This window comes from Stegodyphus dumicola, chromosome 1, assembly GCF_044657685.1.
Source record: "Stegodyphus dumicola isolate Sdum_Otavi_A_Nest chromosome 1, ASM4465768v1".
NCBI lineage: Eukaryota > Metazoa > Arthropoda > Arachnida > Araneae > Eresidae > Stegodyphus > Stegodyphus dumicola.
Genome location: NC_140768.1, coordinates 117,843,894 through 117,863,241, shown reverse-complemented (window position 1 = coordinate 117,863,241; position 19,348 = coordinate 117,843,894). Strand labels below are relative to the sequence as shown.

The window sequence follows — 19,348 nt, the reverse complement described above, 5'->3', positions numbered from 1 at the left end:
GCAAGAAAGCACCCTTTCGAACTCGTTTCCTTTCTATTTAACTCAGAATACTTCCGCTGATAATTTGAATCCTTGCGCGTTCTACTAAAATTTACATACTCTGGCATTGGCAATTCCAGGGAAAAGTAAGGCTTGACAGGAAAGATAGTTTAAACTTAAAATAAATATTAGTTAAAATAAATATAAATCCTACATACTGTATACAAAGTTGCTAGCTGCGACCAAAGCACAATTTATGAGTTCTATGTTCATTTTAAATTCCAAGCAACAACCAATTCGTAAATATTTTTTTTTTTTTTTTTTTTTTTTTTTTTTTTTTTTTTTTTTGTCAAACCAGGAAATAAAACTTTGGATACTTCAGGTTAATACGTATATAGATGATATCACAAGTTAAATTAAATTTAATATAACAACATTTTCCCCAGAACACTAAAAGAATTAACGTCACAATAAAATGCCATTTTAGTCATCTTAATATGAAAGAAAAAAGTTGCCAAATTCTGACATTAAAGAAAATTGTAGACATAAAATGACGTCACATGAAATCGTGTGCTATCTTCAACGTCAGAACATGACCTTAAATAATAATAATGCGTTTAATGTTTGGAAATGCTATTTTTATTTCATATTTTGTAAAACTTGTAAGATATTTCTCCCGCTTTCCTAGCGTGCCTTCGTGGTGTAGTGGTTCTGCAGCTGAGCCGGTATTCCAGAGGTCCGCGGTTCGATTCCCGGCGAAGGCAGTTGCAGATTTTCATTCTTGCCTGCTTCTAAAAAAAATCCTAATGTCTCTACAGTGGCGGCCGAACTAAAAGGGTTGTGGATGATGACTTTCCACACCCAGGATTTGGCGATTGGGTTCGCTAAAAACCCCAATCGCTCTTTAAAAGGGGGAGTATGTAAGGTATTTCAACCGCTTTCCTAGCGTGCCTTCGTTTCAGAGGTCCGTGGTTCGATTCCCGGTGAGGGCGGTAGCTATTTTTCATCTTTCCTGCTACCAAAAATATACCTAATGTCTCTACAAACTTACAAATTTTTACTAACGAACTCTACGATTTGAAAGCGAGCGGCGGCAACACTTTTCGAAATAAAGCAGATTTTTTTTATCTCCAGCGACTGCCAAGACTGTTGCCACTTGAAAAAATGAGTGGGAAAACTACCGTTTTCAGAGTTTTTATTAATATCTCAACTAATTAAAGTCGCACGAAGATGAGAATGAGCGAAATAGGTTCCCACGAATTTTTTAAATCCGGGGTTCCTCTCCCGAAACTCAACTCTCTCTCTGCCTTTCTGGAGGAGGTGATGCCACAAACAAGCAAACAAACAGACAGACTGACACGCACGAATTTGAAAAGTACAGATTCTATTTTAGAATCCACAGAGCTAGCTGTAAAATACGAGCCCAAATACTCTCAAATCTAACAGTAGGAGTCACACTCAATAGTAAGCAAGTCTGTGGAATAATTATGCAGAAAATATACACAGTATATCCTATGAAGATTTAATCTTCAGGATGTGTTCATAAAAGTCTTTATATTGCGCAAAAATGAATACCTCTCCTCGCGAGAAGAGTTGCAAGGATTGAATGTTATTCTTTTATCTTCTTGCAGGAGTTCAATTACAGTCTTAAGTCACAACAGGGAGGAATGATAATGCACTATTATCTATATATCCGTTCCCGGGACAAGCGTAACATCTGTGATAACGACATTCACGATTTTAGACAATTCTTTTGTTTCTAACTTTTTTGAGAGCAAAATTTATATTAGTACTAACTTTGAAGTTAGCCAGAATGAATGGCGTTAAACAAATGACAAGGCAATTTGAAGTTCAATTAAATGTGCTTAAAATAGGAGGAAACAAAAAAGTCAATTAGCAATGATAAGTTTTAAAATTCAAGTGCTTTTTTAGATTCGAAACTAGAAAATATCCTAAGATTTATTATTAAGTGTTAAATTATGTTCCATTGTAAAATATGGAATAGGAGCAAATACCTTACACCTGAGCTAGATTTTTTTTAAATATTTGCGTAATTTTCTCTTTTATTATTTCGGTTATCCGCGCCCCGAGGATCTTAAAGCAACTGACGTTTCAAGTTAGTGTAACATTTGTGAAAACTTAATTCTCAGTTTAACTGATTTCGGGGTCGCTTAGTTTCGAACCTAAACAAGGATGAATTACCAATTTTCAGCGGTTTTACCCACTCAATTATTGGTGGAGATAGATCGAGGAGCTCGTGTAATAAGCACTGTTGCCATTACCAAATTTGACGTTATAATTGTATGAACAAAAATAGAAGAAAAAGACTCATGTTAACAAACAACAAGAGAAACAAACAACATATGTGAACATATAACAGAAAAATAATATTTTAAGAATCACAAAAATTACGAAAACATACTTCATAAAGCGAAGGAAAATCGGAAGCACACATCCCACAGGGGTACATTTCAAGAAGCTATATAAAAGGGAAAAAAATCATATTAGAATTATTTTCATCGGTTACAAAGTTAACAAAATAATGCACATTTTGTATTACCATATTTCTTCATATATCCCCCCCCTTTTTTTTTACTATTTTTATCGTCCGAAATCGAAACGGGAAAATTGTTCAAGTAATTTAATTTCCGAAGGACCTGGTTACTATAATAACATAACAAATAAAGAACATAACAAATAAAAAGAATAAATAAAAAGTAGCCATGGATAAACTACAGGTAATTATCGCAATATTATTTCTTTAGAAGAAATATACATTACAATAAGAATGCATAGTAATATTAACATTACAATTCTAATAAGGTATCTCCATTTTTTTCTTCCGCGTGACTTGAATCTCGTCCGTTGTTATTATTGCCTCTGCTACTCCTTAGCCCTCAAACCCTCCATAAATAGTTAGAGAAAGTAAACGTGCAGCCGACTCGGCGAAGACTGAATGTGGATTCGTGTTTACTTCGCTGTGATGTGTCGGTTCTTCTATTCGGCTGGTATAGATGGGAAAAGGTTAGGCATGACTTTCACAGGTAGTTTGCGAGGGTTTGTCTTTGTTATTAAGAATTCTAAAACTTAGGGTAGGTCATTTTCAGAAAGCATGAAGGAAGGGGAAATAACACGTTTATTTAAAAAAAAATTTTACAATCGTGAGAAAAGCTAAGAGCAAAAATACGCGAGAAAATACCGTAAACATCTGAGTTTTATAGATTAGCGATAAGTTTCACGGTGAAACTTTTTCTACAAAAACAGTGTTATTGACTTTATACGATCTCCAAATTGACATTTGACAAATTTTTCTTTCAATTGGCAATAGTGTTGATTACGTCTCATTTCAGGATTTCCCAGTCATTAAATTCGCGTTAATTTATAAAACTTCTTACAAGATTATAAACATCGCTGCGGGACCGAAACCGAGCGTTCGCCTTAAGCGAGTTCGTATGAAGGGGAATTTACTGTATATCCAACGTTCCTGTTGTAGACGTAAAAATTCTGGTTTGGAATACAGCTCGAGTTTGATGAATCACGACTGCGCGCGTATTACGATTGTTCACTTTTTCGAGACAACGCTACGATTGCTCATGAGCATCAGTATTCCTGTTTGCTAATGTTCTCTAAACGCCCCGTGATAAAGCACAGAATTTAAATGTGATAAAGTAAAATAAAGTGATTTTATGTGTTCTGTAAATTTGTAATTTCTTGTAAATTTATTAACAATGAGTTTAAAGAAATTTAATCAGAAATGTCAAGGAATGAAGAAAATTGTTAGAATCATCTTAAAGCCATAGCTGCTTACCTTGAAATCTTAAAAAAAAAAAAAAAAAAAAAAAATTTTGCGAGAAAACCGGGAAGCTTACAGGACAACACCATTTCAAGAAACTCCAAACTGATTTCAGCTCACTTTATAATGCATGATTCAAGTCATTGAATTGAACTATTTGCAAGTAAATTCCGATGTAAATATATTGGCATTTAATTGGATATTCTCGATTTTAAGTTCTTTAGCTTATTTTATTTTTTAATTTCCCTACATTTTTACACTGAAAATTTTTTTTATAATGAGCAGTGTAGGGAAGCTTTTATTTGTCAAAGAACTTTTAAATGCGATGTAAACAAAATTAATATTTAATGTATATAATATCTGTGTGGGTAAACATGGCAATGTACATATACTGAAGCAAAGAAAATTCAATGCAAATATTAACTATTTAAACATTGCTTGAATCTTCATATAAAAATCTACAGATGTCTGCATTCAATTAAGACAACTCACATCAAATAAACTTTAAGATGAAAAAATTAAGAAAATCAATAAAATTTAATAAGAAAATATACAGTTCAGATGAAAAAAATAATTAAGAAAATTATTTTGAAAATCAGTAGGGGTAGAGAGCTGGAATTTGACTAATTTAAGTTTCATTACTTTAATAAATTTCATTTATTGCTGAGAAACATTTAGCAAAGGCTAAAAAATTAAAAACTGGGAAATCGGGAGATGTGATGAAAAAGCGGGAGTCTCCCAATGAAACCGGCAAGGTTTACAGTAATATAAAGGGTTTAAAAAAAAAAAAAAAAAAAGATTGCTGAAAAGTAGAAAGATGGCATGCGTATCCAGGACTCGGCTGTTGCATACCGTATGCCGAGTACGACGCTATCTCTCATTATAAAAACCAAAGACGCTATTAAAATAGAACCAAACAAAGCTCAGAGACAATATAAGCATGTTGGGAAATTGCTTTTGGTCTGGATTAGCACTGATGTACAGTATTACACGTAATGCTTCATTTATATACATGGTGTTTCAATCATTCGGTTCCAAATTTTTAGGAGAGATAAGAGTACACCTGGACAATGGAAAATCACATAGCAATGCATGGTCGGAAACGCTGTCCTAGCGCGGTAATGACACTAAAAACAAGAAAGAATGGACAAGAACAGGGTGAGAAAACATGTTTATTATGCTCAGTGCAGCAGAAACCAAGAAATGAAAAGAAAAATAAAAACAAAAATTGTCATAAAAGAAGAATTAAATTTTGCGACATCAAAATTAAGGCCCCGGATCGTGATGCAGGCCTAACATCTCCGGCGCATGGAAGATCTGATGTTCTGAAAAATATCTGGCTCTCGGACTTCCTCAGCAACTGCCATGATGCGTGCGACAAGTTCATATGCACTGTTAAACGGGCTTTCGTTCACCATTGTCTTGACGTATAGTAGTTAATGCAAGTGAGGTGTAGAGATTTTGCTGGCCAATACACCGGACCACGCCTGCCGATCCAATGTTAAGGATACGTTCCATTAAAGTGGAGACGCACATCAAGGCTGTTCACGTATGCAAAAATTTAACATTCTCAACATTTTAGCTGCGCTTAACATAATAAACATGTTTTCTCACCCTATTTGTGTCCATTCTTTCTTGTGCTTTTTGTCGTCACTACCGCGCCAGGAAAGCGTTTCCGACCATGCACTGCTATGTGATTTTCCATCGTTTAGGTGTTCTCTACCTTTCCTGAAAGTTTGTTAACCGAACTGCTGAAGCACCCTGTATATCACCAACTGCATTGTTATTTTAGTATTGTATTATTAAGCAGCATTATAATTATGACAATAGGACTTTTTTTTTATAAGAACGGATTAATTATTTTCCCTTTATTTCTTACAGGAAAAGTTCATTTGATATACGTCGAAGGATCTGGAACGGATTAATGACGTGTGCCGAGATAACGTTGTATTTGGATTGTATTTATGTGTGCTCTTATTAGAATTATCTCAAAGGTACTTAAAATTAGCAATTACCTTTAGAAGATTTCTTCTCACATCTTCTGGAACAACACTAGAACTTTCTGGTTCCTCAGGTACTTCGCTCATAAATGATGCAACTGATTTATGAATAGAAGCAAATGGAGGTTTCGTGCTGTCTTTAAAATCTGCAATATTAAAAAATTAACATATACAATACACAAACATATTGCTTCTGCAAGGTTATATAGCTAATTTTCTAAGAAATTCCCACAATCCTACTATATCAGCATTGGCGGAATGTATTATAGAAGGCGCTATTTAATGTGATCATGCTTGCCCAAGCTATTTTATTAACAATAAACAAGGGGAAAAAATATCCTTCAAAACAACAGTGGAATTTAACTACTTCAATATAAAATAATTGCAGAGACTATTACATTTCTTAGAAGCTGGAAAGACGAAAAATGAGCAATGCTTTCGCCGGGACTCGAACCTGGACCTCTCGAATACGCGCCGACTGTGCTACAGTTACACTGCGAAGGCATGCAGAAAGGAGGAAGAAAATACCTTACATACATCCCCTTTTAAAGGGTGACTGGGGATTAAGGAACCCACTCGCCAAATCCTGGTGGTGAAGAATCATCATCCGCCATCATTTTTATTTCGGGCGCGAGTGTGGTAACCGTTACACCACGAAGTCAGGATGGAAGGAGTGAGAAAATTACCATACTTCTCATAACATGCAAAAATGCAAAAGATTTCTTATGAAACGTTCGTAACTTTTATATCAAGAAGATATAAAATGTTTTTACTTAAATTTCAAATTTAGATAATTCCACTGTGTTTTCTTCTAAAAGTGCATATAGCTTATTCTTTGCGCCTTTCAATTTTTTAACTATACGCTTAATTTTTACCTGCTTACTTTTAGATTTATAAAAGCTTTTAGCTTTAGAAAGAAACACTTTATTTTTCGAAGTTAAGCTTGGTTTAACGGGCGATGTTTGTTAACTACTGAACTTTTCAGTGTAAACGTATTATGTGCGCCATTTTGATGTCTTTCTATTCGTTGAAAACTTGAACTTATAGGAATTTTGGTGCAACGTACTTCCATGTCTTTTTGCACGTTGTATAATTTGCTCAGACCTCTAAAGAGTTTTACAAAGTTTTGCCTGAAGCATTACAGAAAAAGACAAGGTTTTCATTCATTTTCTCTGCTTTTACTACTGTGTATTACAGATGTTTTGAAGTTTAACTTTTAGTTGTCCCAAAGCCGTTGTGGTTGAATTTTGAAATTTAAATATGGAGACTCTTCCTCAAAAAACTAAAAAAAGACTGCAAACGTTTCGAAGATTACTATTCTATGTACACTCTGCAATAATAATAATAATAAAGACGACATTGTGAGGCTTAGACTATTCAAACATTGGTATTTTGACACAAAATCGGACTTTTTCTGAAATGACATTACCGATTGCTTTCCCTATTTCAATTCTACAACTCAAATTAACTGATAAGTTTCGTAAAGATCGCATGAATAGTTTTCCAAAAATTAGCTCTCAAAATTTTAATTCCTATATGTTGATTGAATTTGGTATGTATTTATTATTTATTCTTTTTTTTTTTATTAAATTAACACGATTCTTTCTTTGACGATTCAAAATTTAAATTACACCCATATAAAACTCGCGAATATTTTCTGATTTATTTTTAGCCCAAAGGGCGTTAGCCCAGAAGATTGTTGCGATCAAATATTGTCGCCCTGTGTTATATTTGAAGAAATTAAATAATGAAGAATCTGCATAAATGGATATTTCTCACATTGCGATAAAACAACGGTACCTAGAACCATCAAATTTTGAATAACGTAGGTTTACACCCAAATATGGGCATCTGGAAGAGAAAATTTATAATTTGTTTTATTATCTATTTCATACCTCTAAAGATCTCTTCATATTTTGCAAAACTTTAACGAATTTTTGATTAAAAAACTCAGCGATTTCAAAGTGAGCAATGGCAACACTTTACGGGGGAGATTATCTCCAGCGCGCGAGACTGTGTATCGGAAATTCTAAAAGTATGCTCATTTTAAAATTATTTTGAGATATTGCTCTTGAATTGAATTTTATGGTTTAAGTGCAAAGAACATGATATTTAATAAATAAAGGTAACACGCAAAACGTTAAAAAAAGTCGCATTGGGCGTTTATAAAATCTGAAAACTTTCAGGTCTTTTATATTTATTTTTATTTTTATTTCTATTTTTTAGTAGTTTTATAAATTTTTGTTTCTTACATATAAAATCATTAACCCACAAAATTTTTGCCATCTTCGTAAAGTAGATGTATTTCTAGGCACAAAAATTAGATTTTTATTCAAAATTTTCTAAGATATACGCGAATTTATATATTGGCTTTTTTTTTTTTTTTTTTTTTTTTTTAAATTTGGCATATATTTTATAAGCGATAATAAGGCTAAATGTCCTTTACGTTCTTTGTTAAAATTATTTGAAAGAATGAAGGATGCTTCTTTTTTTCCGCTCGTGCACAATGAAAAAAGTAAAGGAAAACAGGCTACAATAAATAAAGAATTCCGCAAAGGGAATTATTCTTGACACAAACTGAAATAGTGCGTCAAGAACCACAGTGGCGTTCGAACTAAAAGATGGCGGACGAAAATTCATCACCACTAGGAATTGGAGATTAGGTCTCCTAATCCTCAGTCGCTCTTTAAAAGGGGGAGTATATTAGGTATTTTCTCTCTCCTTCCAGCATATCCTCTTGTTGTAATGATACCACTCAGCGCGTATTCCAGAGGTTCGAATCTAAGATTTGCTTACGAGAAGAGAGTTCAAGATTTGATTGCGTATATTCTTTCTCTAACTTTTTATCGTTTGATCCTAATTTTTTTTTCAAATATTCGCATAATTTTCCCTTTCTTTTATTGTACATAGTTTTTCCCTTTAAGGATTAGTGTATTGGCAAATTGTATTCCCTCTATTATTTTTACTTTTATTCAGTGCATTTAATTTATATTTGCATTTCTGTATAAGTATTTCGTCCATTTCATTTGTCCTTGCATTTATTTTTTAATCGTATTTTGTACAGATTCTTCGTTAAGCTACCCGGACATGGCAGGTGTTCTCACACTCAAGAAACTTTACAAAATGTGTTTTCATCTTAATTCTGTTGTTTACATTCCAGCTCACTGTAGTCAAAGAACGTCTATGTACAAACAAAGAACAATACCCCCCCCCCCTTCATTCCTCCGATGTCCTTCTCGGAAACTGCGATCAAGCCCTATTCGTGTGAGGTGCTTCTGGAGCTTTACAAGATAATTGAGCCCAATCAGTTACCGTCAGACATCGGCTCAATATCCGTCAGATATAACAATATTAATATTGCTATATATCCTTATTGGAATACAAGTTTTTTTTTTTTTTTTTTTTTTTTTTTTTTTTTTTTTTTTTTTTTTAAGAAATGGTGTTGCGAAATTTACCAGCATTTATCCATAATTACTTCTCATTTGCTATGTTCTTACTGTAACTGCGTTCTTTGGAAAATAAATTATTCTCATTTTCCCCTCTCAATTTTTGGATGATAAAATTAGCTTAAAAAAAGGGGGGATTACTCCAGGAAATACGATATGTAAGAATGATTATTTACAAGTTTCAAAATTTCACTTCACAATTTTCATTTTAAAATGCGCTATTTTTAGCAACCCAGTTGTCTATTTTTTAATGTTATTTGCTTGAGAATTTTTTCACAGCTAAAAAAAATATATTTTAATAATTTCAATGCACGATACATAACACAGTTTTAAAATTTAAAATAGTTATCTTTTTAAAACCGTGTAACTTAGAAAGTCTTTATGCATAAATACAATATTTCTCCGCCCTTTTTTTCTAATTTTATCGTCCGAAAATCGAAAGGGGAAAATTAGGTGAATCATTTAACTACCGAAGAACACAGTTGCAGTAGGAAAATAACATGGATAAACTATAGGATCACAATTTTATTTCTTTAACAGAAACCTATATTCCAATAAGAATATATCGAAATATTAACATTAGAAAATCTAATAAGATATCTTCATTTCTACTTCTCTGTAGCTTGAATCTTGCTCCATTCTTACTATCGTCTCTGCTACTCCTTAGGCCTCCATTCATCCAAAAATAATTAGCGAAGATGAATGCGCAGCCTATTCAGCGAAATCATAGACTGAATGCCAGTTCGTGTTTTCTTCGCCGTGTTGGGTCGATTGTTGTATTATGCAGACATAAAGTTCAACAGTTAGTCGACAGTTTCGAAGTGATCTTCACAGATAGTTTGCGAGGATTGTCTTTTTTGGTGAGATGAAGACAAGCGCTAGGTGGACGAATAAATTTTAAAATTTAAGAGAGCTCGTTCTGTGAGTGTATTGGGAGAGGAGGAAATATAACATGAACCTTTTTAAAATTTTCAGAACCTGTATTTCAAAAAAAACCTAGGGAGGGGGGAGGAATACGCAAGGAAATAATATTAGTTTTTTTTTTTTTTTCCTTTAATCAGAAATTTAATTTGCCACTTACATATTAGCCCATCGATTGGGAAAATTAGCTGCCACCGTATTATGCAAGCTGGCTGCGAACCGCCATAGATGCGCCAATCGTTCCTGCGGAATTCTGAAGAAACTGGGGCCTGTTTATTTAATAAACAATCAGTATTCGACCTTTCCTTTTCGCGCTTCATTAAAAGGCTTGCCCTTCATTGACCTTTCCTTTTCGCGCTTCATTAAAAGGCATTGATATCTACTATTTTGTTAGGTCCTTCTATTTTACCATGTTTCGAACGCTGTGAGTACAAATTTCCTGCAAGTAATTGTTCAAATTTATTATTGTTTTGTCTTACGCAACTGCCGACATCGTGTCCATTAATATACAAATTTTTGGATAGTATGATCCTACAACTTTGAGCCCACCAGCGGCAGAGCGGTTAAGTCGCTTAACACTGCTAGTTCGCTCTGGATTTCGAATCCCGGCGAACGAGCTGGCTGCATGGACGTTTTTGTGGCTTTTCTCACGTGTAACGTGTTTGTCAGCCAGTTTCTCTTAGAAAGTCCTCCACAAAGGCATCCCTCCCTTTAGGAAGATAGCCTTCTAGTGCTTTGCCATAACTAAATAAACCAAACCTATAACTTTGTAAATAATGCACTGCTTGCTATTCTGTGGAAAGTAAGCCGCAAATTTTAATATCCCCCCCCAAAAAATGCAAGAAAAAAAAGGCAATAAAAGTTTATTTGCCTCCTTGTAGATTAAAAAAAAGTGACTTATATCGCTAATCAATCAGTGTCACATCAAATAAAAGCACAGATATTATAAGTGTGTTGTTGTTACTTCACGCTTATCCACAACTGATGAGAAATCGCCTTGCTTGGGGATAGATTCACGGTCCACAGGATAATACATAAGTACATTTAATTCTTTAGCTTCAGAGGAAATTGTGGATAAAACAAAAATAGTACTTACCGCTTGATTTGCAATGTGCGGAAGTAAGACCATAAAGCCTGCAGTGTGTAGACAAATCAGAACCAAAGCTATCTGTCCTTTTTAATTTAACTCCTTGTACAAAATATTCTCCGGATTTAATACGGTTGATGGAAACGGTGTCTGGAATGGATTTTAAGAATTCCACATCTGTTTGGTATTGGAACTCTTTAAAAGGTAATCTGTGCCCGATTATGCTTCGGAAGCGACGATTGAACTCATCCAGCGAACATTTTTTCCTGCCAAGAGGAAGAGCACTTCGTATCTTCTCCTTAACATCTTCCAACCGCATCGAAATCATTTTATCTGAAAAAGAAAATGCAAGATTTATGAATAGATTTCCACGTAAATACAGGTGCATGAAAAATACTTTTTTTTTTCCTAAACGGATTGAGATTTTTAACGTCGTATCAGAGGGTTTGTTAAGGTTTTTATGCACTCGCTAAGCATCTGTGGTTATCATTCTGATCTTGGGCTCACTCCTGCTAACACGACTTTTCTCTTTTTAGCTGTATTACTAAACATCGCTTTCTTCGCCCATACGTCACACACAATTCAAGAGCAAAATCGTAAGATATTTAAAAGTTGCATATCTTTTGAATTCCCTTTTAGGGGTTGCTTTTTTTTTTTTTTTTTTTTTTTTTTTTTTTTTTTTTTTTTTGTTACTCCTTTACTTGTACGATGTAAAGCAAGTATTGTAATTTCGAAAAGCTTCGAGTTTCAGATTTCAATGGAAATATCCATTTTGGCCACTTCCGAATCCATTTGGGGGATTACTTCGTGTCATATCTGTACGTACGGAGAGAATAAAAGACTCCCTTTTCTAAAACGCATTATAAAATGGATTCAAAGGGGATTTTTGTGTGACGTCTATACGTACGGACAATCTGTGCGAAAAGGGGGGCAGTTTTATATCTCCCTCTCTTTACTGGGCCGATTGATGAAATTTAATTTAGATTTCTCATGTCTCGAAAGCACGATTTAGGATATATATTAGATTTATATATACCTTTGTCCTAACATAGATATTTTGACACAAAATCAATATTTTCCTGAAATGGCATACCAATTCTTTTCTTTCTTCTTCTTTTTTTTTTTTTTTTTTTCCCATATTTCGATTATTGGACTCAGATTGTACCTAAATATTAAATTTTGTAAAATCTGAGAAGAAAATTACCGAGAAATTTAAAAACTTACCTTGGCGCTCTTTTTTCAGCTTGCGCCAAGAATAATTCGCTTAGCGAAATTCTTAATTTTTGGTAAATTATTTTCCTTTCCCTTTCATTGTACCTAAGCGGACAAAAAAGGTGCATCGTTCATTCTTTCAAGTACTTTTAACAAAGTGCGTAAACCACATTTGATGTTGTTATCGTTTATAACGAATATGCCGAATTTCAAAACTCGCCAATGTATAAATTCACGTATATCTTGGGAAATGTTGAATAAAAAAACTCTAAATTTCTGCATTTATGCTTAGAAATATATCTATTTTAAAAGGATGGTAAAACTTTCACAGGTTATCATTCAATTTTTTTTTCGAAAAATTTATAAACATTACTAAATATATAAATTTTAAGAACAAATCATAAAAAATGTATGAATTTTATTTGGATTGAGCCTAAATTTTGAAATGAGAAAGAAGGAATCAAGTAAGTTAAATAAAAAAATCTGATGTGACACATGACTTCCTTCTAAGGGGAAGATTGAATTATACGCATTTATTCTTGCATTTCATTTAAAATTTATTGGATTGAATTAAATCTATTTCGTCGATATCGCATAAACCACAATAGAATAAATGCACTCTTTAAAATTTACTATACTTGTTTACCATAGTGACACTCTGGTGCTAAGTTCACTTAACAGCATTACATTTCATTCATTTTATAACTTAGAACTTAGATATTTTAATTACCGAACTATTACAGTCATTTTATTACTCAGAATGCACAAAATTTATATCATCTGAAGAATTATCTAATATTTGCCACATGTTCTATTCAAGTATTATAATAAATCTAAAACGATATATAAAAGAAATTAAACAAACACACACACACGAAAAAAAAAAAAAAAGTTTTTCACAGACGATTTAGTATTTTTTTAATATTTAGCTTAGAACTGCTTAATTTAAATTTTTGTCACAATAATTTAAATCACGTGTTTTAAGAATATGCAACCTGGTGCTTGCTTTTCATTGTAGTTTTAAATTCTCCGTATTTTTACTTCCTTGTACGAAGTAAAAAGGAAGTATTATAATCGCGAAAAGTTTCAGGCAGCATATTTCAACGAAAATATCCATTTTGACCGCTATCGAATGCAATTTAACGATGTTTTTGCGTGATATCTGTACGTAAGGACAGAATAAAAAACTCGTTTCCTCCAAAAAAAAAATTATAAAACTGCTTAAAATTAATTCTGAAGAGAATTTTTCCTGGTGTCTGTAGGAACGTATGCACGTACATACGTATCTCGCATAACTCAAAAACGAGTAGCCTCAGAACGCTGAAATTTTGTATATAGGACTGCTATAACATGTAGATGTCCACTTCGTATTTTGGTTGCAATCGGCCGTACCAAAAGTATATATATATATATATATATATCCACTCTGTTACTCGGCTCAGTGATCTCAGTTTCTTTATTCTTATATGTTTGTAAATTGTGCATTTTTTGCTTTAAAAATGATTGAATTATGTTGTTTTTATCTTCCGGTTAAGGTTTTTATGCCTTTAGTAAATCTGTATGTAATATTTTTAGAATTATCAACAATTTTAAAGTTGTTTAAGTGCCGCTAAGCCTAATACTTCTCTTGATGGCGGCCATTGATTGTTTACATGTGAAACAGCAGACTAGTGGAATTGTTGCCAATCTAGAGAAACTTAGCTTCGCGACAACAAAGATAACGCCTTCATTTATTATTGCCAATTAAATCATGCTTAATCCTTTCCGAAATTTTTTCGAGGAAATAAGTGTTTAAGATTTACTTCGTAATTTTTAATATAGATATTTTGAGTTTTTATGTATTTTTGCCTTCTCGCGAAGTGAGAACTGAATTAATTGAATGAGAAATACTCAATCGTCTGTGAAAAACTGTTTCTTTTTTGTTTTGTTTGCTTAATTTCTTTTATATATCAATCTAGCTTTATTATAGTATTTGAATAGAACATGTGGCAACGATTAGATAATTCTATTCTTTAAATGATATAAATTTTGTGCATTATGAGTTATAATATGAACGAAATATAATACTGTAAGTGAATCTAGCCCCAGAGTGTCGCTATGGTAAACAAATACTAGAGTGAATTTTAAAGAATGCATTTATTCTATTGTGGTTTATGCGCTATCGGCGAATTAGATTTAATTCAATCCAATAAGTTTAAATGAAATGCAAGAAAAAATGCATATAATTTAATATTCCGTACAAGGAAGTCATGGGGTGTACACATCAGATTTTTTTTAGGTATGTTTTCATCTTACTTTCTTATATTGCAATTATTGTATAAAAATGTGCACATTTAAAAAAATATTAAAGTATGGTGAAGTTTACTATTTTAAAATATTTTTAAGAATGTTAATTATTTTTAAATATATTAAATAATTTCAGTATATTGTTTTTATTATATTTATTTTACATGATTTCTTCCTTACTACATGATATCAATAAACATTTAATTATCCACTTTTATCACAATTTTTTGTAATTAATGGGTTTTGATTATACTGAACCACTGCCGGCTATCGACATTGCAGTTGACTTTTTGATCCCCTTAAAAATTTCAGGCTCAGTAACGACCCCTTTGGGAGCCTCTGATGTAAGTGTGTTTTACAGTGGAGAATAATAATACAAAAATAATGCAGAAAAATACAATTTAAGCAATGAAATATATATTTATATAACACACTTTAAAGCTGATTATACAGAATAGCCATACGTAGCTTAATGTTGTAAAGGAACTTGTTGTAAATTGAATTAATGCTATTTTGGCTCTCTCTCTGAGCTTCTTAATATAATCGATATGTAATTGCAGGATATTAAGCTCTTCGTATATTTTATTGATCCGGGCATGCCAAGGACTGTTTGAAATCTGTCTAACAGAGAGTTTTGTGCAGTTTGAAGAACCTTCCTATTTGCCTGCAAAGAAAACGCACGTATAGGGCAGGCAAAAGTCATCACGGGACGTAATTCGACTTTTGTTCCAGAATTTCCTAATAGGAATTGAAGACATCTAAAAATCAACAACTTCACATATCCCAGGACATTGTACTTTTAACAGATGCTCTTAGAGCCAGTGGCGTAGAACTTACAGACCATTTGCCGCTCTGGGCCATCCCAGAATTTGCGAAGCTCTCCATATAGAAACAAACGCCTGTTAAAAATGTCAAAATGACATGTTTGGGAAATAAAACTACTTTTATTTCTGGAAACAAAGTTTAATTATAGCATTTTAGAATTATATAATTAATTTGCTTGTTTTTTTATTCGCAAAACCATCCATGATATTCTGGAGATCTATTTGACTGCTCTTGCTGTTATGTCGACAGTAGTGAAAGATTTCTTTAATAAAAAATATACACTTGTAGCTCTGAAATGAATATTTAGCAAAAGCTTTTCACGGCTAGCAACACTTAGCAACTGAAAGGAAAGCTTGCTCTAGTATTACAATATTTGGAATTTTGTTCTGAAAATTGTATTAAAGAATAAATTGCAAAAAATTCAAAAAGACCGCCCTTCGTTTCGGTTTCCCTACCAATAATGGAAATAAAACCCAAAATATGTCTCTCTCTTAACGAAGAATTCTTCCTTATTAATGTCATCGTGATCTTAATTTAGTTGATATTCGAAACTGGCGCTCTAAAGTTTCGACGGAATAAAAAGGTACAACGTATGAAATTACGTGGTGACTCTTTGAATACATTTGTTACGTAATGCCGTCAATAAACTTCGGAAGATATCCACGAGACTGTTTTATGAATAACTTTATTGAATGAACACAAGACTTTTAATGTATTAATGTTTTAATGACGCGAGTTTTTGTGGATGGCATCAGTTTTCGGTGTTGCCATGCACGTTCTGATCCGTGTTTGCTTAGTAATAGAAGTGTTCTATGAATTTAATGTTGATATGAATTGAATTATTATATTGTATTTGTGTTCTGTTCATTGAATAATATCCTAGTTCCTGCTTTACTTCAAAGAAACTGTGAAAATGCTGATGTCGAGTATTAAAGTGTTTATTCGAAGAAGCATGTGCAGAATTCAAGTAGATAAGATTTATTTCTTTTCTATAAATATTGAAATTGTAAACAGATAATCTAATAGTAGACTCACTGTGTCTAATTATTATTAAGGTTTATACACGTATATTAAGAACCTGTGCAGAACAACCGTTGACGGGTAGCCTCGGCGTAGTTCTGATTTTTTGGTATTTTTGATAATATTTGCGTTACAACATTATCTAGAGTAAAATTCTTTTTCTTCGCAATAGTATGGCAATTTAAAAGCTAATTATTCTTCGCCTGATCGCTATAAATGATGTTTCGCACAAACAATGCTGCCCGAGGCGGAACACCCTCCGGCAGCTATATTACTTGTCTTGAGACACCATGGAGGTAGGAAGTAAGATGGAGTAGCCCTAAACAGGTTTCTCCCGTACCCTGCTCTGAAGCATTGGTGATGCCTACGTGGTGACCGAAACATTGGGTCAGATTTAGTGTAGAATTGGGTGCCCCTTCGATTGGCGACATTTTTAATAAATGTCGCCAAAATATTTTTAAAATTATTTTGGCGATGAAACCTCACTTCTGAAGTTAAACGATAGTTTTAACTTTGTTTTAGCTTACCGATTTTATTTAAATGAAAATAGATTGATGTGTACATGGACATATTTAAGGCAGTGCGCAATGCCTAGTTTGTGCAATTCTAGGATGTTTTTTTTAAGTAAAAACAGATCGATGTGTACCATGGACACAGATCTTATGCAATTCTTCGACTTCTTATTTTGGTTTTGTGTAGCGGCCATCTTGAAATTGTGACTTCCTGGCGCCTATCTTGGCGTCAAAAAAAATCGCCAATAAACAAGAAGCACCCAATTGTAAACTTTTACCATTGGATCATTTACCATTAAGTTCAATAGGTTTTGACGAGATCGGATGTAAATATTTTGTAATTACGTCGTAAATATACATATAAATGTATATATTTTCTTTTTCTACAACACTTCAGAGTCCTAGGTATATGAAAACAACATATTTTTAAGCAACATTTCATCCTGAACGGAATTAAATGCTATACTTTTCGCAGAACAGTTTTCTCAGAATGGTTTAATTTGAATGAAATATTTTCACAAGTTTTCTTTAATTACATTAGGAAAAATAACTAAGGTAATTCGATTTTATTCGGTTAAGGTACAAAAATTAAGATCAAAGTTTAATGTATTATTAATATTAAAATTATGCATTATTTCTTTTCTATTTATAGAGCTTCTTCCTAAAATACTTTCTTAAATATGACATGATTTTTTGGCTTCTGAGGCATCTTTTAAATCAAAAAATATAAGTCAATTTATAATTAATGCTCTATTCGGTTCATTTTACATTAGAGAATTATTAGAAATTAGCGAAATACTTTAAATAGTACTTCACTTTCTCTGAACATTTCTGAAAGGGAATAAAATAAGGATTTTTTTAAGTATTATTTAAAACTTGTAACTGAGTTTTTATAAAATATAAGGGGAATAATTCTTTTAATTATACGGAACAGCTTTAGTATAGCCCACCTTCAAAGTTTGGCGAATTTGGTTTGGCGCCAAAGCACATGAAATACGTTGTTTTGAAAAATGGTTGCCATCCAGATTTTCGACGAAACTCCATGTTTCAAAAAATGGCGGCAATCTTGATTTCACCAGAAATCGTGGATAATAGAAATAAGTTTACGACTATTATACACGATTTTAAGAGAAAGAAATATTAAGAAATGATTAATAAAAATGATTAAGGTTAAAAGGATGTAATTTTAAAAACAATACCGGAAACCTTTAGCTATTTCACCTTTAATAAATAATTTGGTGTGACGTCACAATGTATTCTCCATGCTACGCGTAATTTGTATTTTCTCTTTAAAAAAAATAATGAATTATTTATTATTGTAAATTAACATCAAATTCTTTAAATTTACATTTCTGAGCTAAGGCGTAACTGAAAATAAGTATAATAAATTGTTTATATTATTATCATGATACAGTAAGCGAATTTTACCAGTTATTACAACGATAAAGAACGTCGCAGTCTCTCATACTTGTATTTCATACAGCTTCCATATTTTCAAAGATTTTTAAGCTTTAGCATTTATACAAATAAAAACAGATTTTTTTAATTAATACTCTGGAACATATCAATTTTATCATATTTACAAATTAACGTTTTGTTACGTAACAACATAATCCCTTATATACCAGTAAGTACACAATTTTCATTATTTTCTAATGGTTTTGCGCCATAATCTCTCACTCACTCACTCACTCATTATTTTCTAAAAGTTTTAAACTTCACATTAATGAAAAACAGGCTCTTAAATTTCTAAATCACATTATATTCTCTGTAGGCAGGCATACTAGAATTCTACACATAAATAAATAAAAAATTTAATTTCTCGCAATGAAAGAAAATATTATAAGAAAATAAATACTACAAATTAGGAACACTAAGCAATGCTTCACATACACACACACATACAGTGTCTCACAAAAGTGATGGGACACTTGTGCTTTACAAAAGGAAACTGTAGTAAAATAAATGAAAAAAAAAAACATGTAAAAATTTTTTGTGGGTGTGTTTCATACTTAAATTTAGTAACAATTATTACATAACATACATTTTCTCAAAATATTAAAATATGAATTTAATAAAAATACAATTGTTTAGAAAGGCGCCAAAAATATCTCACATAAGTGATGGGACACTTACTTTTCCATCAAATATTTATCCAAAAATTTTACTTTATAAAAGGTTTTAATATTTTGTTGGATTTCCTTTTACTTTTAAAACATGATTTAATCTTCTTGGGATGGATTCGACTAATTTTTTTGCGATTTCTG

General features: G+C 32.4%; 1 protein-coding gene across 1 annotated transcript in view; it reads right to left on the bottom strand.

The window, feature by feature from the left end:
- LOC118204950 (tudor domain-containing protein 5-like) overlaps positions 1-19,348 on the bottom strand; it is a 91,056-nt gene that overhangs the window by 64,667 nt on the left and 7,041 nt on the right. The window contains exons 2-4 of the mRNA XM_085819733.1: positions 11,236-11,559; positions 5,788-5,918; positions 2,402-2,458 (exon numbers count right to left, since the gene is read on the bottom strand). Of these exons, the coding sequence (XP_085675859.1) occupies positions 2,402-2,458; positions 5,788-5,918; positions 11,236-11,559 (512 nt within the window). The remainder of the gene's footprint in view (positions 1-2,401; positions 2,459-5,787; positions 5,919-11,235; positions 11,560-19,348) is intronic.